Raw genomic sequence first — 27,056 nt, 5'->3', positions numbered from 1 at the left:
TTTATGTGGTGAATTACATTTATAGATTTGCGTATATTGAACCAGCCTTGTATCCCTGGGATAAAACCCACCTGGTCGTGGTGAATTGTTTTTGTAATATGCTGTTGGATTCGGTTTGCTAAAATTTTGTTGAGAATTTTGGCATCTATGTTCATGAGAGATGTTGGTCTGTAGTTTTCTTTTTTTGCTACATCCTTTCCTGGCTTTGGTATCAAGGTGATATTGGCTTCGTAGAATGAGTTGGGGAGGATACCATCCTTCTCAATGTGCTTCTGAACAGCCAAGGACACTGTCTTTAGAGCAAATAGACAATCTACAGAATGGGAGAAAATATCACTTTCTACATATCCGATAAAGGACTGATAATAAGAATCTATATAGAACTTAAGAAAATCAACAAGAAAAAAATCAAACAATCCCATCAATAAATGGGCAAAGGACATGAACAGAAACTTTCCAAAAGAAGACAGAATAATGGCCAACAAACATAAAACAGTGCTCAATATCTGTAATCATTAGGGAAATGCAGATCAAAACTACAATGAGATATCACCTAACTCTAGTAAGAATGGCCTCTATCAGAAAGCCCCAAAATAACAAATGCTGGCCTGGATGTGGAGAGATTGGAACACTCTTACACTGCTGGTGGGACTGCAAATTAGTACAACTCCTGTGGAAAATAATTTGGAGATATCTCAAAGAGCTAAAAATAGAAATACCATTTGATCCAGCAATCCCACTACTAGGCATGTATCCAAAGGAAAAAAGACATTCTATAATAAAGACACCTGCACTTGAATGTTTATAGCAGCACAATTTACAATCACAAAGATGTGGAAACAACCCAAATGCCCATCAATACACGGGTGGATTAATAAAATGTGGTATATTGTATACCATGGAGTACTACTCAACCACAAAAAGCAATGGCTAGCACCTTTCATATTATCCTGGATAGAGATTGAGCCCATCCTTCGAAGGGAGGTATCACAAGGATGGAAAAACATGCACCACGTATACTTGCCATCAAACTGGTACTAACTGATCAACACTAAGGTGCTCACATGGTAGTAATACTCACTGAGTGCCGGGCAGGTAGCGGGGGTGGGAGAGTGATGGATAGAGGGGGTTGGGTGGATGAACCCACAGCTACTGGAAACGGGGAGCACTGTATGGCAGAAGGACATGCTTGTGGCCCTGGCTTGAGCGAGGCAAATGCATTTTATGTAACCAAAATGTTTGTACCCCCATAGTATCCTGAATTTTTTTTAAAAAGAATAAAATAATGAACAGAAATTGAAAAAAAATCAACTACTGTAATCCATTACACCAATGAGCTAAAGAAGAAAAATTATATGATCATATCAATAAATGCAGAGAAAATATTTGATAAAATCCAACATCCATTCATGATTAACAGTCTCAGAAAACTAGGAATAGGGTGAAATTTCCTCAACTTGATAAAGAATATCTACAAAGCACCTATACCTAACATTATACCTAATGATGAGAGGCTAGATGTCTTCTCTATAAGATCAGGAACCAAGGCAAGGATGTCCCTCTCACCACTCCTATTCAACATTGTACTGGAAGTCCTAGCTAATGCAATGAGACAAAGAAGGAAACCAAAGATATTGGACAGGAAGAAATACAGTGGTCTTTGCTCATAGATGAGATGATTGTTTATGTAGAACATACTAGAAAATTGACAAACTCCTGAAACTAATAAGTTATTATAGCAAGGTCATAGAGTATAAGGTTAATGTACAAAAGTCAGTGCTTTCGTATATACCAACAATAAGCAATTGAAATTTGAAATTAAAAACACAATATCATTTACATTCGCATCAAAAAAAATGAAATACTTGGGTATAAATTTGACAAAACATTTACAAGATCTCTACAGAACTCTTATGAAATAAATCAAATAAGATCTAAATAAAACGATATTCCATGTTCATGGATAGGAAGATACAATATTGTTAAGATGTCAGTTCTTCCTAATTTGATTTATATAGATCAATTTAATCTCAACCAAATTCCTAGTAAGTTATTTTGTGGATATCAACAAACTGATTATAAAGTTTATATGGAAAGACAAAACACCCAGGATAACCAACACTACAGAAGAAGAAGAACAAAATCAAAGGACTGACACTACCCAACTTCAAGACATACAATGAAGCTGCAGTAATCAAGGCAGTGTGGTAATGGTGAAAGAATTGACAAATACACCAATGGAACAGAATAGAGATCCCAGAAATAGACCCATACGAATATAATCAGCTGGTCTTTGACAAGAAGCAAAGTAAATTCAATGGAAAAAGGATAGTCTTTTTTACAAATAGTACTAGAGCAACTAGACATGCACATGTAAAAAAATAAATCTAGGCACAGACCTTACACCTTTCACAAAATTAATTTGAAATGAGTCATAGAACTAAATGTGCAATGCAAAACTTAAATCTTCTAGAAGATAACATAGGAGAAAATCTAGATGACCTTGGGTTTAGCAATGAGTTTTTAGATACAACACTGAAAGCATGATGCATGAAAAAAAAATTATAAGTTGAACCTCATTAAAATTAAAAGTTCTGTGAAAGACAGTGTTAAAAGAATTAAAAGACAAGTCACATATTGGAAGGAAGTAATTACCAAACACGTATCTGATAAAGCACTTGTATCTAAAATACACAAAGAACTTTTAAAACTCAGCAATAAGAAAATAAATGCCCCAATTAAAAAATGGGTGAAAGATCTGAACAGACACCTCACCAAAGAAGATATACACATGGCAAATAGTATAGGAAAAGAAGTTCAGCATCATCTCCTATTAGAGGATTGCAATTTGTAATAAAACAATGAGATACCCCTACATATCTATTAAAATGGCTAAAATCCAAAATACTAACAACACTAAATTCTGGCAAGGATGTGGAATCAGGAGCTCTCATTCATTGCTGGTAGGAATGCAAAATGGTACTGCCACTTGGGAAGACAAGTTGACAGTTTCTTACAAAACTAAACATACTCTTACCATATAATCCAGCAATCATAATCTTAGGGTTTTACCCAAATGAGTTGAAAACATGTCCATATAACAACCTGCCACAAATATTAATATATATAGCAGCCTTACTCATAGTTTCCCAAAACTGGAAGCAACCAAGATGTTCCTTAATAGATGAATGGATAAACAAATTGTAGTAATAATGTATTCATATGGTGGAATACCATTTGGCCATAAAAAGAAATGAAGCTGGATGTAGCGGCTCACACCTGTACTCTCAGCTACTCAGGAGGCTGAGGCAGGAGGATCCCTTGAGGCCAGGAGTTCTAGACTAACCTGGGTGATACAGTGAGACCTCCGTCTCTTAAAAAAAAGAAAAAAGAAAAAATCTCTTAGATCTGTTAGATTAATTTATGTCAAACACTCTCTTAGTTTGGGCACTATAACAAAATAGCATAGACTTAATGGCGTCAACAAGCATTGGATGAAAAATTATTTAATGGGTACAGTGTGCACTGTTTAAGTGATGGTTATACTATAAGCCCAGACTAAACAAGTACACACTATATCCATGTAACAAAAATGCCTCTGGTACCCTCTAAATCTACAAAAAAAAAATAGAACTATTAAGCCACAAAAGATAAAGAGGAACCTTAAATACATACTGTTAAATGTAAAAGTTATCATGACAATCTGGAAAAGGTAAAACTTTAGAGATAGTCAATAAAATGATCAGTGGTTGTCAGAGTTTGGGGAGAAGGTTATGGGAATAAATAAATGAAGCACAGGGGATTCTTTAGGTGGTGAAACTATTCTGTATGATACTGTAATGGTAGGTACATGACATTGTACATTTTTTAAAACCCATAGAATTTATAACACTAAGAATGAACCCTAATGTAAACTATAGGCTTCAGTAAGTAAAATAAGAAAAACAAAAAGGAATGAACTGTTGAGACAATTAACAACATGGATGAATATCCAGGGAATTATGCTGAGTGCAGAAAGTCAATCCCAAAAGGTTTATATGCTGTATGATTCCATTTATGTAATATTCCTTAAGTGACAAAATTATAGAAATGAAGAACAGATTAGTGGATGACAGGAGTTAGGAAGGGGAGTAAGAATGGTTATACAAGGTCAACACAAGGGCTCCTTTTGGTGATGGACTATTCTGTGTATTGACTATAGCTGTGGATACTCAAAACTATCCATGTGATAAAATCGCCTAGAACTAAATGTGAGCACACACACGCACAAGTGAGTACAAGCAAAACTGGGGAAATCTATATAAAATCAGTGGGTTGTATCAATGCCAATTTCTTGGCTGCAATATTTTAATATTAATACTATAGTTTTCCAAGATGTTACCATTGGGAAAACTGGGCAATAGGTACATGAGCTCTCTCTGCATTATTTCTTACAGCTATCCCTGAATAGACAATTATCTCAGAACAAAAGGTTTAGTTTTAAAAAGTAATTGGCTATATATATGTTTTTATGTAGACACATCTATGCATATACACACATATGTGTATTAAACCTATTCTGTATTTAGTAATTTAAAATGAAAATAGAACTTCTATTTTTGAAAGCTTCTTATGTCACAAGCTATAAAGAGAATGTAGTTAGAATCTAAGTTTGTCTCATGAAGTAGAACAGTATAACTGTTGGTCTTAGCTGTAGAGAAAATAGTCATCTTACTTTAGTATAATTTTAGTATCCCTAAATAGGGAAGCATATTCTATTTAAGACTCTAACAATTATCATGGTTATTACTATAAAAAAGAGTCCATAAACTCCAGTATTCAGTATTGAAATCTTGGCTGTGTTCTGTGTTTTCAATAATTTGTCATCAAAAGGGAAAAAGTTGCCAGATGTTAAATTTAAGTCACCACATTTTTAATACCTACTGGATTAAAAAATACTGCTAAGTGCTGCAGGAGTTACAAAGAAAATTAATGCACAATCTCTGCCTTCATGGCTTACGGTCTAGTCATATGGATTCATTCATATATTCAACAGACATTTATTGAGACCCAACTCTGTTCCAGACATTGTGCTAGGAACCGAATTTACTAACATAGTCCTTGATTCCCTGTAACTCAGAGTAGATGAAACTAGTGCAAAATAGCATAAGGTAGAACATGAAAAACATCATATTCTAATATGTGCCAAGAGAGGCACAAAAAATAGCAGCTCAAACAAGAAAGAAATCACACAACAGTGTAGGGGCTCAGGTGAAGATTCATAGAGAAGATGGCAGATGAAATAGTCTTTGAGAGAAGTAGAACTTGGGACAGTGGAGTGTGGCATTGATGTGGAAACAAAGATGGGGAAGTTGAAAAGCAAAGGGCTTATTCTATGACAGGTAATAAATCTGTTTGACTAGAACCCAGTAAGGAAGTAGGCAAGAGTATTAAGAATGGAAAGGTATGAATGCAAGGATTTGGCAGGCATAAAAATCCCCCAAGGGCATAGCATGATTGGAACTGCCTTTTAGGAAGAAAAATCGGTCAGTAGTATATAGGGTTAGAACCAGGTGGGCAAGAGTCAGAGCATTGTGGGAAGTTATTAGGGCTATTTAGGTGTCAGTAGGAATAAAAAAGAGGGGGGCAATTGAAATCTCATAATACAGTGGCTTAAAATTTTTGTGTAAGAATGGCTTGAAATTTAACTGTGTATAAGAATCATCTGGAATGATTTTTAAACTACAAATTCCTGGTCTCCACCCTCAGAAAATTCAAATGTTTGACTTAGCATCTCAGGTGATTCCAATGCAGAAGGTCTATCTTAATCCCTTCCCTTATCCACTTAGGGAAAGTGTTTTTGAAGGTATCAGGAAAATCTCTCCAAAGAGTATAGCAAACCAGTATTTACCGAGCACCTATTGTATGCCAGTCCTTATGTTGGGGACTGTACATACATTAGCTCATTTAAAGAAGTAAGTATTGTAATCCATGTTTTATGGATGACTACATTGAGGTTCCAATAGACTGTGTGATATTGTCCCAGGATTTAATGTCTGCTAAGAGTTAGAACCAGGATATCAACCTTGGTCCATCAAACATCAGAGCTAGGGCTGTTGGTGTTCTTTCCCAGGAGATCCATGTCCTGTCCTGGTATCCCACCTGAACTATGAGCAAGCTATGGTTTCCGGGCTTCTTCAGGCCTCTGGAGCCACGTATGCCAGTCTGAGTGAGCCAGTTTAGCTCTGTCTGTTGTGTGTCAGACTCTCTGCAAAGCTCTGAGATATCTGCTCTTGACCGCAAAAGGCTCTAGTCTAATAGAACAGTCTTATAAACTGATCATTTCAATCTTACATAACAAACAATAAGATGCCCTGGATTCTCTGGAAGCAGAAGGGAGGACGCTGATTTCAACCTGGGGGGTTCAGAGAAAGCTGGAGAAAACCTCTGTTACATTATGGTCTCCAACCTCAATTGGGCCCTCAGCCTGCTAAGCAAATATGTTCCTGGGCCCAGTGCTTTTTCTCCCAATCCTCGCAATAATTATACCAAATGTTCATTTCTTTAGTCAAGTACTCCCTGCCCCAATTCTCTTTGAAGCCCACTGTATCCCTAACTCAAAGACAATATAGAGATTGTCAAACACAAATTTCTTCAACTCCCTCCCTCCCACTCACCTACTTTCCTCTAGTCTCAGGAATTTTCTTTTTCAAAGCCAATTCTCCTGCTTACTCTTTGGACTCTCCTTGCATCAGCCCTAATCCTGTTTTGTTTCATCTACCTATCTGTGTTTAAAATTTTTGAATTTGGTGCTTTTAGACAAGGCATGCATCCTTCAGTTCTTATTCCTACCTTTTGCATTCCACTTTTCATTTGTGTTATTTTTCTGGCTCCTATAGGCATTCAAGAGGACTCGTAGGCCTATACGCATAGATCTCAAAGTTAAAACTAACTCCAGGCTTTTCTTTAACTAAGTCAATTACTGCACAGCTGGGAGGCAGCCTCTTGAGAAGGTGAGGGTGCTGTCCCTGCTGGATGATATGAGTAACCATGACCAGTGATGGGAAGTCGTACTATATGTCCATCATGATTGGCTGGGTACTGTGTTCCTTGGGAACTGAAACACTGCCAATGACCATGACAGAGGAAATAGAAAGCCTCCCTAGCCTGAAAATGACACACTTCCACCCAAAGCCTTTCCTACTACAGTAATATAACAAGGAGGAAGCTGACTTCCCCTGCTCTGAATAGCCAATTCAAAGAGATTATTCTTAATATCAAAAATGTCTTTAGATAATTAGGAGATTGTCCTAGTCAGTTCTGGTCTCTCTTCTTCTTCTTAGAAGGACAGTAATCCCATCAGGAGACGGGAGGCCCACCCTCTTGACTTCATCTAAACCTAATTGCTGCCCAAAGGCCCCATCTCCAAAGACCACCACATTGGGGTTAAGGCTTCAACATATGAATTTGGAGAGGACACAAACATTTTGTCTGTAACAGAGGTATTAGCATTCACCAACCATTGCCTAATAAGTAATGTGTGGAAAGGTGAGAAGAAACAGCTATTGTATTTTAACTCATATACTTGGAATGTAGAAATATACATGAGATATTTAGGGGTTTTGGTCACATGAGATTAATTAATAACAGGAAAACATTGTCATTTCAGTCTATTGCATTTTCCTCATGCTTTGTGTACAAACAAATTTGTATACTTTCTGCCAGTAAGAAATACACTTTCTAAATTATATATTGGTCTGGATTTATTTTGCTTTGACTTACTGACAAGTTAGTTTTTATAATTCAGTTTATAAATCGATTTATTCTAATAGTACATCATTTTTCAGACTCTGTTCTCAATTTTGAGTATATAAAGCAAAACCATAGGATTACTTAAAACAGTTTTGAATAATTCTAAGCCTGCTTGGTCATTTTATTCTGTCCTTTAGAAATTACAGAGTTTGGAAACACATCTATTACTGCTCAACCAATAAAGAAAAATAAAATTATGTTTTGAAAATGTTAACATTATGTATACCAACCATTTACTATATTGCAAGAATCTCAATTAGCTCTTTGGGGGGTGTCATAAAAAAATGTACACTGTATTCTTACCTTCAATTAACTTACCATTTAGTTGGAAAATGGAACATGCCTGTGAAACACCTAAAGATACTGCTGTAAAGCACAACTGCTCTCAACTGTTTGGTTAATGTATGTACATGCAAAAAAAAGCATACACATAATTTAGAGCTGCAATAGTTTCAGGAAAGGAGCCTGCATCAGTCAGTAATTGCCTGTCACTGCCCAGTCCAGTCCCCTTTCACACCACTGCCTCTGCTCCCACAGCCCTCAATGGTGTCCTAATTTTTCTGACATAATGGCAGGACCAAAGTTCTGACTGCGCGAAGAGCTGACAGTGCTGCTGAGGTGGGAGCCGTCTGAGCCAGTCTGAGAGAGGACATGTGGGGAAGAGCTTTTAGAATGAAGTCTGGGCAAGGGAGGTGGAGCGGTTCCATTGGGGTTATCTGGATCAGGTGATGGAAGTCACAAGTAGTACATTAATCTCCCTGCTCTGAAACTCCCACAGCAGTTAGCCTATGTATGCGTCAGCAGTTGATTATAATTGGCCTTGTGTTTTCAAATTGAATTCTAGGATAGTTGGAGATGTTTTACAACATGAAAGTTGGTTATTATGAACCAGAGAAAAGACTGATGCTATTCAGGCTGTCTGGCCACCTATTATATTTCAGTGCTTATCTCACTTAATCTAAGAAGCAAGCCCTAGGAATAACCCAGTTAGAAAAAATAATGGCTAAATAGATCTCTTTTACAATAGCAAAAGAATCTAAAATGCTCAGGAAATGTGCAGGAACTTCTTAAAGAAAATAGTACATTTTTCTGTGAGAAATAAAAGAATTGAGAATAAATGGAGGGCTGTTAATCTGGTTCTTTGCAGACAGTGTGAATATCTTAAAGGAGTATTTCCATGTTAATGTATAGGTTCAGTGCAATTCCATACAAAATCTTAAAGACTTCAAAAGACTTAGATATGATTCTAGAGTTTATCTGAAAGGATAAACAACCAAGAAGAGCAAAGAAATGTTTGAAACAGTAGAGAAGTGAGAGGAAATTAGTGATATCATATATTCAGTAATTTTTACTTAATGATAAAAACTCTAATAATGAAATAGTGTTATACCACTTCAAAATTAAACAGATGAAGGAAATTGAACAGATTAAGCCAGAATCAGATCCTATACCATGTAGTTATTTAATGTAGGTGGAAAGAAGAGTTTTTCAGTCAATAGTATTGGACATTTTTGTTAGTGAATTAACTAACAACAACATATAATAACCGCCCAACTTACAATGGCTTAACCAAATAGTCATTGTCAGTAAAAAGATATGTTAAATAAAATGAGAAAGAAAAGATACATTTTTCAAGCTGTTAGTAAGAGCTTTCAAAATATCTCAGCAATGGTTAAAGAAGATTTCCATTGCTTTTAGCCCATTTTCTCTAGGTTGACACCAAAACAAAAATGTATTGCATAAGAACAAAATGGGAGGTATTAATTTACCACACTTCAAACTATACTACAAGGCTGTGGTTATTAAAACTGCATGGTGTTGGCACAAGTGTAGGGACACAGACCAGTGGAACAGAACAGAAAATCCAGATATAAAACCATCCTCATATAGCCATCTAATCTTTGACAAAGCACACAAAAACATACTCTGGGGAAAAGAATCCTTATTCACTAAATGGTGCTGGGAAAACTGGATAGCAACATGTAGAAGACTGAAACAGGACCCACAGCTTTCACCTCTCACAAAAATCAAATAACAGTGGATAACAGACTTAAACCTTAGGTGTGAAACTATTAGAATTCTAGAAGAAAATGTGGGAAAGACTCTTATAGACATTGGCCTAGGCAAAGAATTTATGAAGAAGACCCCAAAGGCAATCACAGCAACAACAAAAATAAATAAATGGAACCTGATCAAATTAAAAAGCTTCTGCACAGCCAAAGAAACAGTCACGAGAGCAAACAGACAAACTACAGAATGGGAAAAAAATTTTGCATGCTACACATCCGATAAAGGACTGATAACTAGAATCTATTTAGAATTCAGGAAAATCAGCAAGAAAAAATCAAACAACCCTATCAAAAAGTGGGCAAAGGACATGAATAGAAATTTTTCAAAAGAAGATAGAAGAATGGCCAAAAAAATATGAAAAAATGCTCAACATCTCTAATCATCAGGGAAATGCAAATCAAAACCACAATGAGATATAACTTATCTCCAGTGAGAATGGCCTTTATCAAAAAGTCCCAAAACAATAAATGTTGGCATGGATGCGGAGAGACAGGAACACTCATACACTGCTGGTGGGACTGCAAATTAGTGCAACCCATGTGGAAAGCAATATGGAGATACCTTAAACAGATACAAGTAGACCTACCATTTGATCCAACAATCCATTATTGGGCATCTACCCAAAAGAATGAAAGTCATTCTATAAAAAAGACATCTGCACCTGAATGTTTATAGCAGCACCATTCACAATTGCAAAGATGTGAAAACAACCCAAATGCCCATCAATACATGAGTGGATTAATAAAATGTGGTATATGTATACCATGGAGTATTACTTAGCTATAAGAAATAATGGTGATATACAATCTCTTATAGTCTCCTGGATAGAGTTGGAACCCATTCTACTAAGTGAAGTATCCCAAGAATGGAAAAATAAGCACCATATGTACTCACCAGCAAACTGGTTTCCCTGATCATCACCTAAGTGCACATTTGGGAATAACACCAATTGGGTGTTGGGCAGATGTGAGGGGAGGGAGGAGGGGATGGGTGTAAACCTACATAATGAGTGTGATGAGCACTATCTGGGGAATGGACATGCTTGAAGCTCTGACTCGGGGTTGGGGGGGATGCAGGGCATGGGCAATATACATAAACTTTTGTCCCCCCATAATATGCTGAAATAAAAAAATGTATTGCAGATTCATAAAACTTTCTAAAATAACATATTTCAACTGTTTATATTTTTTAACAGAGGAAATATTTTAGAAGATTGTAATCAAGCTAAAGAAAATCTACTTTTAAAATTATTTAAATGCAGGAAGGAGAGGTCCCCTTACATACTTCTAAAAATTCACATTTTTCCTTCTCCCCAAATCTTCACCATAGAGGGCTTCTGAGAAAATGTGTTTGGGTGGTAAAAAAAATAAAAATAAAAAGGAGATTGAGAAATGATGAACCAGAGAATAGCGTCTTAAATGAATGGCGTTTGAACTGTATTTACAAGATGTGAAACATACCCAGTTATTTAGAAGAGCTTGGGACACCCCCTCCCATTTTCATGAGCCCCAGCTGCTATGATACAGATCTAGGTCAAGGTATCTAGATAGGGAGATGGCTAGTCTGTATGACCTCTAGTCACCTTTGTGTGACTTCTTAAAAGGCATCCCCACAATCTGTTGGAAAATTGTAGCAATAGGCTGATTTTGTTAGAAGACATTTTGCTGCCTTCTAACAGACTCTTGTCATAATAAATATACAAACTAATGAATGTGAATGGCACTCCCTTGGACACGGTGCCATTGTGTAGTGCACAACCTGCACAATCCTATGGGACATTTGCAAGTAGACAAAAAGTAGAAATCACCGTGGAACACTTATCTGTACAATGAAAATGAACAGCCATATTCATTGCAGTTACTTCTGGAAAGTTCCTGTTCAGCAAGTTGGTAGGGTATGGGGTAGAGAGGGTTCTTTCATTGATGGCTTCTATTATTGAGAATAAGAGCTTGGCTATTCCTCTTTATATGTCTTCCAGTCAGTTAAAAAGAGCCTACAAATTCCAACTACTTAGCCAAATGGAAAAGATTCTCTGTTTACAGAGAAAACACAAAGCTTGCTTCTTCCCCATCATTAAGCAGGCCCAGTATACTTAGCAGAACTTTTCCACTTAGGTATCCAAGTTAAGGCTATCAGTGAATTTTTGTTTGAAATCTAAACATTTTAGAAACATTTTGTAGGAAAAACTATTCACAGGCCTGTTCAAAAAGAATCAAATAAATAGTTTGGGGGGTTTCCATCTTGGAATTAGAATGTTTATTTAAGAAACTCTAATAAAGCCCTCTTTCAAGCCCATGAAAGTTATAGTCAGAACCAAGTGATGGACTAAGGATTCAGGAAATAGGTATTGGTGCGTGTGTGTGTTTGTGTGTGTGTGTGAGAGAGAGAGAGAGAGAGAAAGAGAGAAAGAGAGAGAGAGAGAGGACAGGGAAGGAACCAACTTGATGAGAAGCATTTGCTAATGGTCCTCATTTCCCTTAACTTTGAAAAACCATTTCACTGGCAGTAGAATTTAAAATATTCTCATTCCTCAACTAGCTCTCCTAGGCAAGAGGTAGTACCCAGGACATGGCTCAGGTTGGGCTTCTATGCACCATCTACTGACACAATGGCTGCAAGACTTAGTGCAAATAGGACCTTCAGTGAGGGGAGGTAGAACAATATTGGACAGTCCAAAACCTCATGCCCAAGGGATGGTGTAGAAACCAGAAAAGAATCTCAGAAGAACTGTCCAGAGAGACCCTAACTGGTGAGAGAAGATTATACCTCAAAGATTCTGGAAGGATGCCAAAGGTAGAGCCTTTTATACAGTGTCCACAAATGAACCCTAAGCAGGAAGAGAGCCATGAAAGAAGCCAAAGTCATTTGGACACCAACCTGCCTTTTTTTTTATTTTGAAAACCTCCATGGACAAAAAAATCAGAAAATAGAGCACATGATAACAGAAATGAGTCAGAGAAATGCTTAGGTATGGGTTATGAAAGACTACTGAAAGTTCTACGAAGAAAAACTGAAGGCATGTGCAAATTGTATTTTGATCAAAGTGACAAAGCTGGACAAGCACCTGGAAGTAAATTTAGAAGTATAATAGTTCTGAAGTAGCCACATTGGAGATCAAAGGCTGTGACTGGTTTAGAAGAAAACAGTAGCATAGCCAAACACCATTGATGACATTTAACAAATGTTTTCTACCTTATACTTGTAATTATTCCATGTAAATGTAATCCTAAATCACTGACCCCTATAGATTATCTAATAAATGAGCATGCCTAGAATTCCATACTTGTTTGTTTTCTGTATTCCCTATTTCAGTGAAGTAATGGTGAGAGATATATGAATGATATAAGCCCTATGGATGTTTAAGTAGATCCATAATCCCCAGTTGAGCATTAGTTATTGTGGTAGTCGATGTTGTACGGCTTAGTTTACCTACCAGATGCATGGACAGGGAAGTATAAAAGAAACTTCCCATGGAAGGACAGTTTTGTTTTTGTTTTTAATTCACAGTGACCTTGCCTGTTGGTAGATGTGACTCATTAGTGTCTTCAGATACAACCAATAAGATGAGTAACTTTCCCCTTTGGGCATGGATTGGAACTGGGTGGAAAGTAAAGATAAGAAAACCTGAAACCTCCTCCCCATTTGTCTACTTTGAAGTGTTATTAAAGATGAAGTCAGTAGCTTTCAGCCCTGGCTGCAAACCAGAATCACCTGCTGCTTTTACAAATTCTAATCCCCTTGACCATGCCTGGGTCAATCATTAGGATGGGACTTGGCACCAGTGGTGTTTTGTGTGTGTGTGTGTGTGTGTGTGTGTGTGTGTGTGTGTGTGTGTGTCCAGAGGTAATTCCTTTTGAGAGCAACTGGATTAAATGAAATAATGTAGGTGCCTGGCATACATTCGGTGCCCACTGAATGTGTGCATTGCTGCTTTAAATCCTTTCCTGCTACTTCACCACTCCCATTTCTGAACTTGCACAGGAAAAGTATTGTATCAGTCTTGGTCTTGCAACATATATTATAGGTGACTTTGCCTCAGAGTTGGAGAATTTGCTTTTGACTTCATGCTGAGAAAGGCAGAACTCTCTTCTTTTCTCACTTTTAATATACCATCTCATTTATTTCATTACTTTATCTTCAATATTACTTCTTTTCCATTCTGTAGTTTGTCTGTTTGCTCTCGTGACTGTTTCTTTGGCTGTGCAGAAGCTTTTTAATTTGATCAGGTTCCATTTATTTATTTTTGTTGTTGCTGTGATTGCCTTTGGGGTCTTCTTCATAAATTCTTTGCCTAGGCCAATGTCTATAAGAGTCTTTCCCACATTTTCTTCTAGAATTCTAATAGTTTCACACCTAAGGTTTAAGTCTGTTATCCACTGTTATTTGATTTTTGTGAGAGGTGAAAGCTGTGGGTCCTGTTTCAGTCTTCTACATGTTGCTATCCAGTTTTCCCAGCACCATTTAGTGTCCTTGGGGGTTTAATTTAGTTAAACTTTCTTGAATGCTTCAGAAAACTCAGCATGGAAATAAAGTTTAAGAAATAAAGGGGGTTCCTAAAAATAGAATACAATTCACTCATTTCAATTAAAAATGCCTTCATCTTTTCCAAACATTTTTGAACTGTTAAGCATTTTTAATAAGCTCACTTAAGAGTCTTATTGAAAACTAAATAAATTACATTTGTTTTCATTAAGAGAAGAGATCTTTTTCCATCTTTGCTGGTATTGTTGAAGGAGATGAAAAGGAGTCAAAAACTTGGCAAAGGAGTACGTTATTAGTGACATATTGGTCACAGATGTGCTGGTAGAGCTACATTTTCTTCCTGCGATTAGTATTTTAAGTGCCCACAAATTACATAAGAAAGTTCAGATAACTTCCTTATAAAAGGGAAGGATGAAAAATCATGGTATTTGCAAAATATTCATTTTTAATGTATTCTAAATAAGTTTTTATAAATAGAAAACTTATGCATGTCTATTCATTTGCTAGTTATTATTTTAAAGAAAAAAAAAGTGCTGGATGATGTCAACTTTTACTTAACATCATCAATCCCAAATGTTTTAAGCAAGTGAAGATACCTGGAGACACTCTTTAGCAATACTTGTAAATGACAAGATTTTCTTTCCTTAACAGTTCTAGAGAAGGCAAAACTCAGTAGGAAAAAGGGAATCCTTTTTAGTAACTTTATGGCTCACATCTAATAGGCCTTTGAATATGAGGAGTTTGGCCAAGTTTTGTGCAGTTGCAGAAAGTCCTGAAAGGACTTTAAGGATAATATTGACAAGCCAACTCTGGAAACAGGGTTAGGACTCACCTGGGAGGAAATGATGTTGGCACCAGGATGCCCATTAAGGTGGTCGTAATAGATAAGTGTAATTCCAGGTCTCAGTCTGACTAAAAGGATGTAATGGAAGGAAAAGGCATGTTATAAAGGAAAAAGGATGAAGAAACAGATTTGACAGACATTAAAATAATAATGACAAACTAAACCTTTATTGTAAGACTTCTTGAGAATTTTTTACTTACCTTGAGGAGAAAACTAGACATGGGAATAACTGCTAGAGGGATGACAGATGCCTCGATTTCCATCATGTTTAAGTTGATGAGCTAACCAGTTTGAAATGTCTTGTAAAGTGAAAATGATATAAAATTTAACAAAAAGATTAGCACATTACTTATGTAAGAAACTGAATTATGACACAGGAAAAAACCAATATGGCTTAGTTTTGTCATATATAGATAGAAAATTATTACCTATTTGCATTTCTGATTCAGTAAGAATAGGCATTTTAAGATAATTTAGTGATCTGATGATTACAATGACAGGTGGCTTTAACTCAGGAGCTTATAATATATTTTTCAGCCCAAAAGCCATTTGATAGTACTGTCAAGGGAATGTCAGTGTTTGATGCTAATCCAGCGCTGTCTGGTATCTTGTGTGTTATTCAGTTTTACAAGTTCAAGACGTCATACTATATAGCTTTTTAAAAGTAAGCGTGTAGGGAAGATTTCAAGTTCCTTTCATTTTCAACAGTATGTTGTTTCCTTGCTTCTCATTTCCCTAGGAAAGTGACAATATTGGAGGACCCTGAACAGAACATTCACCTAAGAAACCTGTCTCTTCATCAGGCAACCACAGAGGAAGAAGCTCTAAATTTGCTATTTTTAGGAGACACCAACAGAATGATTGCAGAGGTAATAGTCTTTTCTACGCAAGCTGATTTTCCAATATTATAATGTAATGTAATAGAATTTTAGGGGCAGCGATGACCATAAACACAATCTTTTCCAAATCTCATGTTGTAGATAAGGAACCCGAGATCTAGAGAAGTCAGGACACTTTCCCAAGGTCACCCAACTATTAATAGTTACTGAGCAGGGACTGAAATCTAGACCTCCAGATTCTCAACCTATTGCTTTTTCTACTTTACTGTATCATCTACCTTTTAGTTTTTATTTTTATATTTTTCAATTTTGTACAAATTGATTTGTAGCTAGTCAATGACAACTCATTAAGTATCTTAATTATAGGAAGTTTTGCATAATTCCTGAAATTTAAAAATACACAGTTCAATCTTCCTAACCTCAAATCATCCATATATTAGCATATATTTGCATGCCCATATATTTTTATTTGGTTAGTGACTTAATATTTATAAGGCATTTGGAACAATGCATTGAACACAGAAAGTACTCTATGCATTTGCAGCTATTATGGGCAGATCTGGGAACACCAACATAGTGTGTAGCATAAGTATGTCTCAGTGCCATCTTTGAGACAAACTTATACTAAAAATTATTCATTGTTAATCTAATATTCCAATTTAACTGAGTTCCTATATTTTATCTGGGAACCTTATGTAGGAGCCAGGATTGACCCAGCTTGGTCAGGGGCCCCAAACTGGTTTCTGATTGGAGATGAGGGGTCATGAAGTCCTCATCCAGCTACATTGGGGTGAGAGGAAGCGGGTGATAGTGGTGACGGTGGTGGTTGCAGTGTGGGAGCAGTTAGTTCCCCAAATGAACAGCTTACTGTTATTACTGGCACTTTCTTTTTTAAATCACATTCCTAGAGTTCCATGTTTTACCTTGTCTCTGATAACAAGTAGTAGGTGTGGACAGTAAGCTGAGAAAAATCTCCATCAAGTGACATTTTTTCAGCCTCATATCTGCCCTCCGGAATGCACTGCCTTAAATGGAATGAAAACCAAATTCAGATAGTGAAAGCACAGTGTTGACATCTGCTATTGTTTAGAGGCCTTAGTTTTTGTTGTTATTATTGCTTACCAGTTCTGCATCAATACTTTTCAGTAGACTGACTGACATGTAGGTTGAGTTTATGTGCCACATATATGGATTTATGGCTATTTTGAAGAAAGTTTACATAGTTTCAAATTTTAGAATATCTTGTTATGCTTTAAAGTATTTTGTATTTGTGCTCAATGCTTCAATATTTTGCCCATGGGATCATCTGGGCCGCTCTTTTTTGTATAATAATTGAAAATTAAGGAATAAAGCCCAAGGCTGGGCGCTGTGGCTCACGCCTGTAATCCTAGCACTCTGGGAGGCCGAGGCGGGTGGATCGCTGGAGGTCAGGAGTTCGAGACCAGCCTGAGCAAGAGCGAGACCCCCGTCTCTACTAAAAAAAAATAGAAATTATCTGGCCAACTAAAAATATATATAGAAAAAATTAGCTAGGCATGGTGGTGCATGCCTGTAGTCCCAGCTACTCGGGAGTCTAAGGCAGTAGGATCGCTTAAGCCCAGGAGTTTAAGGTTGCTGTGAGCTAGGCTGACGCCATGGCACTCACTCTAGCCAGGCAACAGAGTGAGACTCTGTCTCAAAAAAAAAAAAAAAAAGGAATAAAGCCCAATTAAGAATTAGGACAGATAATAACAAAAGACTTAACATATTACACAGAATCCTCTTCCTCTATACAGAGTTTAATAAACAGAAAACCAAGAGATACAGAATATAGATGGGTCCTGCCCACCAATGGATACAAAAAAGAGAAAAGATAGATTCATAAATGCTGTTGGAAAACAAATGGAGGAACCTGCCCCCGCCTCAATGCCAACTAACCTTCCATCGGGGATGACTCATCCCTAGAGAAGCACAGGCCTCATTCTTGCAGATCACTTTCCTTCATCTCGAATGGGTTATGGAAAGCTCCTCACCTGTTTCACCATGACCTCCAGTAGCTTAAAAGCTTGGCCATTTGATGTTTCAGAGTTCTACATTAACTTTAGCTGACTGCAGTTTCAGTCTGTTGTTTCATAAAGTTTTGAGAAACTTCTTTTGTGAAGTTTGCCTGTCATGTTTTACTGCCTTACAAAATTCCAACTGTCTTTTCCTATTACTTACTGATGAGGGTCTAATAATAGTATTATAAATAGCTGAAACCTGAAGAAGTCCAATCCTAATAATTCTGGTTGTGCATTTTTGTTTAATTTAGTCTTTTTTCTTGTGGGAAGCCTGTTTTATTAAAACCAAATCTAATATGTTTGGGATGTTTCTGTGCTTGCTTTCATTTTTTCTTTGGTAATAATAGTTACTGTGTTATATCGAGAGCCTGCTTAATAGATGCTCATTGTTGTAGACAAGTTATACATACTATTTTTGATTCTTATTTTATAGGTAGAAACTGAAGCTCAAAGAGTTAGGCTCCCTGCCCAAGTTTTCACAGCCAGTGAGTCGGAGAGCTAGAACTCAGCTCTACCTACGTCTTACTGATTCGGAAGTTTGCGTTCTTTCCTTATGCCACATTCCATGAGCATAATAATCCAACTGACATCTGTCAAATCTTTCAAGTGGGGATACATTTCTGAATTATTTTAAAAGTATGCCAAGTATTTAACCCCTTAGTTTATCTTTTGAATTCAATGATAACAAATACACAAAAATATGAATGAAGAGTAACTGTCAAGCCCTGGAAATTCTTTATTTTTCACAGTCTCTAAAAAAGCATGTTTTGGATTACAACCTAGCTGTCAGAATGTAATTTGTCAGCACAGAACGAGCTTACCAGGATAAAAGAACAAACTAATCATTCTTTTTAAAAAATGAAGTTTCCTACTTCCCATTTGCATGGAGCAACCCAGAAGTTGCCATGGTAACCAGAAAACATTTGCAAAACAAAGTCTGAATATGTGGGACACAAAGTGGAGGGCTCTCTTGTTTCATCTTCTTTACCCATAGCCAGCATTTTAAGGAAAAGTTAAGAGTAGCTTCATCCTCATCTTATTTATTTAGAACTCCTAAATAATTTCTACAATCTTAACAATGTTTTGAATAAAAACTGATTATGCCCATAGGGTAAATTTTTTTTTTAAGTTTTATTTGTGGGCCAAAGAGAATAAATACTGTGAAAGCTGAACTGTATGTATCAAAGTCTACCAGTAGTGAGTATGACTTGATACTTTTTTGCCTTATAGTCAAAATATTTCTATCAATTAGTCAAATCTAATTGAACAATACATTCTGCATTTGATTGTCAGCCTATGCACAGCCCCACTGATAGGACCATTTGCATCATATCTTAATGGCATGGTCCCACCCATGGTCTAGGCTGCTAGGGCACTCTGTGCCCAGGAATGGTCCTAGGTCCTAGGATAACCTGCATTAGATTACCCTGTGGCAGTTAACAGATGCAGTTTCTTGGATCCCATTTCTGGTTAACGGATTCAGAATCTCTGCATTGGAGCTCAGAAATGTGCATTTCAGCATTGTAAATGTGTTCAGGCTAAAGTCGGGAGCAGTTTGGGCTTCATCAATCATTAAGAAGCCTGGTTGAAACCCATTCCCAGGGAAGTATATGAGCAGGTCCATATTCTGCACCCTTGTCAACACCATAAAATTTGAAAGTTCTGCCAATCTGGTAGCCAAAAAAAAAAATCTCATTTTAATTTGCACTTTTGATTACCAATTTTTTATATCTTTATTGACCATTTGCATTTCTGCTCTTACTTATGTCTTCTATTTGTTTTTCTCTTGAAGTATTAAGGTAGGTCTGATTGATTTGGTGATTGAGGGTGGGAACTTTTGTCTTGTTCACCAAATATCCATGTACCTAGAAACAGAACCTGATATTTAGTAGGTTCTCAGGAAATAATTATTGAATGAATGAACACTAAAGATAATAACTTTTTGTTATATATTTAGCAAGTATTTTCCCATTTTATAAATTTTCTTTTAGTTTTCATTTCTTTTGTTTTTTTTTAATATAGTCAAATCAATCTTTCTCTTTTATGATTTCTGCTTTTGATGTCATGCTTAGAAATGCAGGTGGTCACTGATGAATAATTCTAATTATTAGAAAATGTGTTTTTGTTTTGTATTGAAATTTGATGCCAAATGGCCTCCACCCCCTTGTTCCCATTTTGGCCTGGGGCATGGAAAGGGTTGGTCATCTTCAGGTTAGAGAGAATCTTTTTTAAATTGACTTATTTATTTTAAATTATAAATTGACAAATTATAGTTGTATATATTTACAGGGTACTGAGTAATATTATGATTTATGAATATACTGTGGAATAATCAAATCGAGCTAATTAACAAATCCATCACCTCAAATTCTTACCTTTTTTTTGTAGTGAGACGTAGATCTTCTCAGAGGGTTCTTAAACATGGAGATTCTACCTGAATCTTGAAGGAAAGCTATGCTGAATTAACAAAATCAGGCTTCATGTTGAATCCTTCTTCTAGAAATAACCTCTGTTGATCAAAATCTTATTTAAATATTCATTTTAAATATCTGTAAGGTACATTTTCAACTTATGATATTTTCAAGTTATGGTGGGTTTATTGGGACATAACCCCATCATAAGCCAAGGAGCATCTGTGCTAGATTCAGCTGAGTTGTGCTGATGTGCTTTGTAAGCTCTCAGGCTTTGCACATTCTCAGACTTTTGGGGTAAGTTGTATGACCTTGTGGAAGTGCAAAGACATTGGGAGACAAGGTGTGAGTGGGGGTTAGTAAGTTTATGCCAGAGTTATAGGAACAGCTGTTGTTAGACATCTTGTCTAACAATATGAGGATAGCACAGGAAGGAAAGGGAAGCTTCACTGTGTGGTTGTGTTTGTTAATACCTCTCTAATCCCCGATCTCCTTGTGTGTTATGTGTGGAAAACAAGAGAATTTTAGTTGTAATTAGTGTTCCAAAATTATATTTCACTGAACTGTTAAAAGAATACTAACACATTCTGAGGAATTTTTTGTTTGAAATGTATATTAGTTTTATATAATTAGCAGGTTTATCATCAGATTTGTGAGTCTTGTTAGAGGCTCTGATCTTATTATAATAAGAATAGTTTTTCTTGTTATTGGGTCCCAACAGGCAGCTAGAAGCCTTAGCAAAAGATGTGTTGACAATTCTAACCTCTTCTCTTATCTATTGTATCTACCTACGATGTATAGAAAAAAGGAAAATTATTAATACATTTTGAGCACTTACTGTATACCAGGCATTTCTTTTTCTTTCTCATATTTTATATATGAGATATATGAAAAATATGCAGTGTTCTTTAACTAAATGTTTCTGTGTTATGACATAGTTTACATTCTGCTCTGATCTAACCTGATTTAGTGGTATTATGTGAACCATAAGTTTTGATCTAAAACATTGATTAAAATAAATAAAGTATGGTAACAGCCCTTATTAGGATTTTAAGATATATATACTCCATATACATTATTAGAGGAACACAGTCTTTTTGGCTATAAAAATTTAGTCCCAGAGTTTCCTCTGATCTTTAAAATTCTCATCTCTAATCAAACATAGCATAAGAAAGTCATTTTTACTATATTCCCTGTTATTGAAATTCACCAATAGCAACAAAAAATGAAAAATGGAGGGGGAAAAAAGCCATCTCCAGTGAAACAAGGAAATAGCCATAACCTCAAACTATGAGAAAACCTGCCAAATACTATGAATTTGAATTATGATGAGAGAGGGTGCTGAGAGCCAACACATATGTCCTCCAACCTCAGGCAGGATAGAGTTTCCCTTGAAGAAAGGGTCACAATTCTCAAATGCAAATCCAATGATCTTTTGGTTAGAGTGATGAGATTTAAGAGCACAAGCAAGTATGGGAGAAGAATCTGGAAATAGTATATAGATACTCATTCTATAACATACAAGGTGGATCCAAAGAAGAAACCTTAAATACAGGCCATTTTTATGATCGGTGATGTAGGCTCATGCCAAACAAGATGGCCTTTGCTGAGTCTGTGATTTATGGAGCTTTATTTTGAGGCATCCCAGACCTAGTCATGCAAAATACTGAGGAAAGCTTATGCTCTCAAAGCTAAGGGTGTAACGGATATAATGTAAAAGTATTCAGGACACAAACCTAATATGAATGTTTCCTCACCCATCCCCTACTTCTCTTTAGGACAGGCATATTATAGTTTTGTTTAAAGACAAAATTACCAGAAAGAAAACAGCCCAAGACCTATTCATATACATCGTAGGAGTCAGGACTAAGAAACATATATTTGAAGGCTGATTACATCAGAGAGCAGAGGGCATGTTCTTCATAATCTTATATATGTTATTTAAATATAATCTTTGTTTTAAAAAATATCTCAAAATTATATTACTAGAAAGGTCTGAAGAAAAAGATTACCAGAGAAGACAAATAAAAGAAAACTTGAACTCAGAAAAGAAATAAAAGAGAAAAATAAATCCATTAAAGAGATGAAAGTAGCATTAGAAGCAAAAAAAAGGAGGAAGAAGAAGAGTAAGAGAATGTGGAGGAGGATGAGGAAAAAGAAGAGGAAGAAATGTGGCTGAAAAATAACTAAGGTCATAAAAAAATAATGGGAGAAGGTGATATCTAGAAAGAGAGACAAAGGAGCATCCAATTATGCATAATTAGAAATCTTAAAGAAGAGGAAGAGGAAAAGAAAAAGACAACAAAAAATAGGTATAGAGATATCTCCAAATTCTTTTCTACAGAGGTTGTACTAATTTGCATTCCCACCAGCAGTGTAAGAGCGTTCCTATCTGTCCATATCCTCACCAGCATTTGTTGCTTTGGGATTTTTTTATAAAGGCCAATCTTACTGGAGTTAGGTGATATCTCATTGAGGAGGTGATATCTCATTGTGGTTTTGATTTGCATTTCCCTAATGATTAGAGATGTTGAACATTTTTTTGTATGTTTGCTGGCCATTATTCTGTCTTCTTTTGAAAAGTTTCTGTTCATGTCTTTTGCCCATTTATTGATGGGGTTGTTTCAAAGAGCTACAAGTAGAACTACCATTTGATCCAGCAATACCATTATCAGGCATCTACCCAAAGGAACATAAGTCATTCTATAATAAAGACATCTGCACTCGAATGTTTATGGCAGCACAATTCACTATTGCAAAGATGTGGAAACAACCCAAGTGCCCGTCAATCCATGAGTGTATTAATAAAATATGGTATATGTATACAATGGAATACTACTCAATTATAAGAAACGATGGTGATCTAGCACCTCTTGTATTTTCCTGGAGAGAGCTTGAGCCCATCCTCCAAAGTGAAGTATCACAAGAATGGACCAATAGGCACCACATGTGCTCACCATCAAACTGGCACTGACTGATCAACACTAAGGTGCTCACACAGTAGTAATATTCTTTGGGGGTAGGGGGATTGGAGGTGGGTAAACTCACAACTAATAGACGCGGTGAGCATTGTGGGGGGGAAGGGCACGTCTCAGATCATGATTTGGATGTGGCAAAATCTTAACATATAACCAAAATATTTGTACTCCCATAATTTCCTGAAATAAAAAAAAATTAAAAAAATATGGATAGAGAGAAAAGTTTCCTGAAATTTGAAATTACTTGAATCTGCAGATGAAAAAGACATATTGTGTCAAAGAAAAAAATTGAAAGAGCTCAACCCTAAGACATCCTCTATTGAAGTTACTAAATTCCAAAGCTAAAGAAAGAGCCTTATGGGCAGAAAATACAAGTCAACTATGACTGAAAATAAAATAGGTTGTTCTTAGAGTTTTCCACAGCAACATTCAGTGCCAGAAGACAGACAATGGAACAAGTTCTGAAGCAAGGATATGTGTGGAGCCAAGAACAATGATTCACACCTGTAGTCCCAGCAACACGGGAGGCTGAGGCACAAGGGTTACTTGAGCCCAGGAGTTCAAGGCTGCAGTGAGCTATGATTGTGCCACTGCACTCCAGCCTGGGCAGCAGAGCAGGACCCCTGTCTCTATAATAAATAAATTAATTAATTAAAAGGATACTATGTGTCCCAATAATTTTATGCTCAGCCAAATTGTCAAGTTATCTTTAAAAAACAAAAGCAGCAGGCAAATATTTTTAAGCACATGTGAATTCAGGGAGAAAATGTACCCAGGTATCTTTTTTTTTAATTGGTTGACAATGCAGTCTAACTAATTAAGAAATAAATTAAAGAACTTAGGAACTAAGAAGCTTTACAAAAAGACTAGTGGGAAGCATTAAATTTATTTAAATGTAGTCATAAAACTAAGCAACTGTGTAAGGCAAATATTATAAACCTTGAAAATATAAACATGATAGTAGATCTAACAAAAATTCGGAGTTAGAAAAGGCTTTGTAAGTGAGCTATTCTTCTTATATTTCATAGCAAAACATGAATAAATACTGTCTATATACTGTCTAGAATATATATATACTATCTACTATAAATAATCAACTATACAGTTAAAAACATAATGACCTAAGTCTCTTAATGTTTTCCATGAGTTTTTTCTTAAATCTAAAGAGATCCTTTTAGAAAAAATGTACATATCTTACCATAAAGAAACATATACTTCTAAAGCTCATCTAATCCTTTAGTTTTACTCATTTCTTTTTTATTCTATTAAACTGAAATAGGCTGGGCATGGTGACTCATGCCTGTAATCCTAGCACTTCTGTAGGCTGAGGCAGGAGGATCATTTGAGGCCAGGAGTTGGAGACCAGCCTGAGCAGCATAGCAAAACCATGTCTCTACAAAAAAATACAAAACTTAGCCAGGCATGGTGGCACATGCCTGTAGTCCCAACTGTTTGGGAGGCTGAGGCAGAAGTAATGCTTCAGGCCAGGAGTTTGAGATTTCAGTGAGCTATGACAACACCACTGCACACTAGCCCAGGCAATAGAGTGAGACTCTTTCAAAAGAAAGAAAGAGAGAAAGAGAGAAAAAGATAAAGGGAAAGGGAAGGGGAAAGGGGAAAGGGAAGGAAAAAGGAAAGGAAAGGAGGAGGGGGGAAAGAGTGAAAGAGAGAGAGAGAAAAGAAAGAAAAGAACGAAAGATCTGTGTGGTGTACTTCTGTGTTGGTAAAATTACTTCTATCTGTTCTTACATATATGTGTGTATGTGTGTATGTATGTAAATAAATAAATATATATAAATACATATGTATATATATATAATGTGTGCATATAAAGAAATGTTTAAACAATATTTACCAAACATTAACATTGTCTTTTTTTTACACTGTAAACTTTGAAGCATTTCTTTTTTGGCATCAAAGGCATAAAGGTAGACAAGATCCAGAACCTCACTGAAAATATAAGAGGTGATGCTAGGGGCACTTTTCACAAACCAAAAGTAATTGAAAACTTAAAGCATATGGATTTGCTGGGAAGTGGTATTTGTTTAAGTTCCCAGGCACATAGTGAAACCTAGCAAAAGGGCATATCATTCTCCCAGAACATTGTCATTTTTGATCGGGAGATTTTCACTTTCATCTCTGCTCCTTTTTGTGGTGTTTGGACTTTTAAAATAATGGATGTTCCCAGATTACCAGTGTTCCCCAAAACTTCTAGTTTATTTCTTCTAGCACATGATTCCTTGAAGGTAAGAGTGTTCATGTGACTTGTTCTAGCCAATGAAATGTGAGTGAAAGTGACATGTTACTTTTGGGTTGAAGCCTTTAAGAAATGGCCCACAGTTCTCCTTAATCTCTCTGCTCTGTTGTGGCAAACCCAGAGCGTCATGTTGAGATGGTGGCCTCACAAGATGTCAGTGTCTCCCCCAGCCTTAGTATCTGAGTGTCAAGTACATGGAGCACAGCTGCCATTAAACCATGTTGGATAAATAATGTGAGCAAGGAAGAAACCTTTATAATTTTAAGCCTCTATGATTATGCTGCTATTTGTTAATTTGCTACTATAGTATAACTTGGTTCATCTTCATGAACATAATGAGTATGTATCCTTTTTACAAAATAATAACTCATTCCTTCATAAAATTCAGATGTAAGGAACATGGCATTTTTTTTTCAGTAAAAAAAAATATTAGTTCTATAAATGTCATCTATTTTCCAAAAGGATTTGAAGCAATTTACGATATTAAAACATATGTAAATCTGGAGGAAAATGTTAAAGAGAAAAAAAATTTCAAAAGGTAAGCTCAATTTCAAACAAAGAAGAGTATGATAGGCACCTGGGATAAGTTAATCGTTATTACTGATGGCAAAATTTAGCTATGATTCTTTGGGCAGACACATAAAAACAAAAGAAACATTCTGCCATTTGGGGTTATATAGTTTTTGTTTTTCAGAGAGCAAACTTCCAGGCATTGAATTGTAGGTAAAATGTTCGTATATTTGTTTAAGGGATCTTGTGTGACAAGATGGGTAATGTCTTCCCTATAACTTTGAAAAATAATACAAAGACTTTATACTTCTATCAGTATCGTATGCTATCTGAAAACATTTATTAAATCATAGCTGAGTGTATCAGTGAAGATCCAAGCAGGAAAACAAAACAATCTGACTATTTAAAACAGAGGAAATTCAATGCAGGTAATTTTAATGAATAGGTGGGAAGAATCTGAGAAGCCAAATGGGACAGTGAGATAAGACTGAGATCACCCACAGCGGGAAGCCACCACAAACTGTAGGCAGCACTCGCTAGCAGGAGACACTGGCAGGAGGTTCCAGAGCTTGATGAAGGGGGAGTAAAACTACTTCTGCAAGAAACTGAGATAATAACTCAGATACATTGCTTGTAGCTTATCCTACAAATCAAGAGTACACTTGGAGGAAACTGGTGGGAAGTTGATGTGGGGTTTCATTTTAAGTACAGAGCCTATTCTTCTTGCCATAAGGCTGGTAGATTTTTTCATTTTTTAGCAGGCGGACTTTTGTCTATTTCTTGTATTGTTTTCAAGCTAGGAGGGAGGAGACAGGGGTCTTATTAGCCACCAAAA

The 27,056-nt window shown here is 36.2% G+C and overlaps 1 protein-coding gene across 2 annotated transcripts in view; it reads left to right on the top strand.

The window, feature by feature from the left end:
* The window catches only part of KIF6 (kinesin family member 6), a 367,880-nt gene that overhangs the window by 102,399 nt on the left and 238,425 nt on the right, over positions 1 to 27,056 (top strand). Inside the window, exon 6 of one of the 2 annotated variants that reach the window (XM_045543626.1) lies at positions 15,927 to 16,056. The exons of the other annotated variant lie outside the window; for it this stretch is intronic. Within the exon in view, the coding sequence (XP_045399582.1) occupies positions 15,927 to 16,056 (130 nt within the window). The remainder of the gene's footprint in view (positions 1 to 15,926; positions 16,057 to 27,056) is intronic. 2 annotated transcript variants of the gene reach the window in all.

This window comes from Lemur catta, chromosome 2, assembly GCF_020740605.2.
Source record: "Lemur catta isolate mLemCat1 chromosome 2, mLemCat1.pri, whole genome shotgun sequence".
NCBI classification, from domain to species: domain Eukaryota; kingdom Metazoa; phylum Chordata; class Mammalia; order Primates; family Lemuridae; genus Lemur; species Lemur catta.
This window is presented reverse-complemented; position numbering and strand designations above follow the sequence as displayed.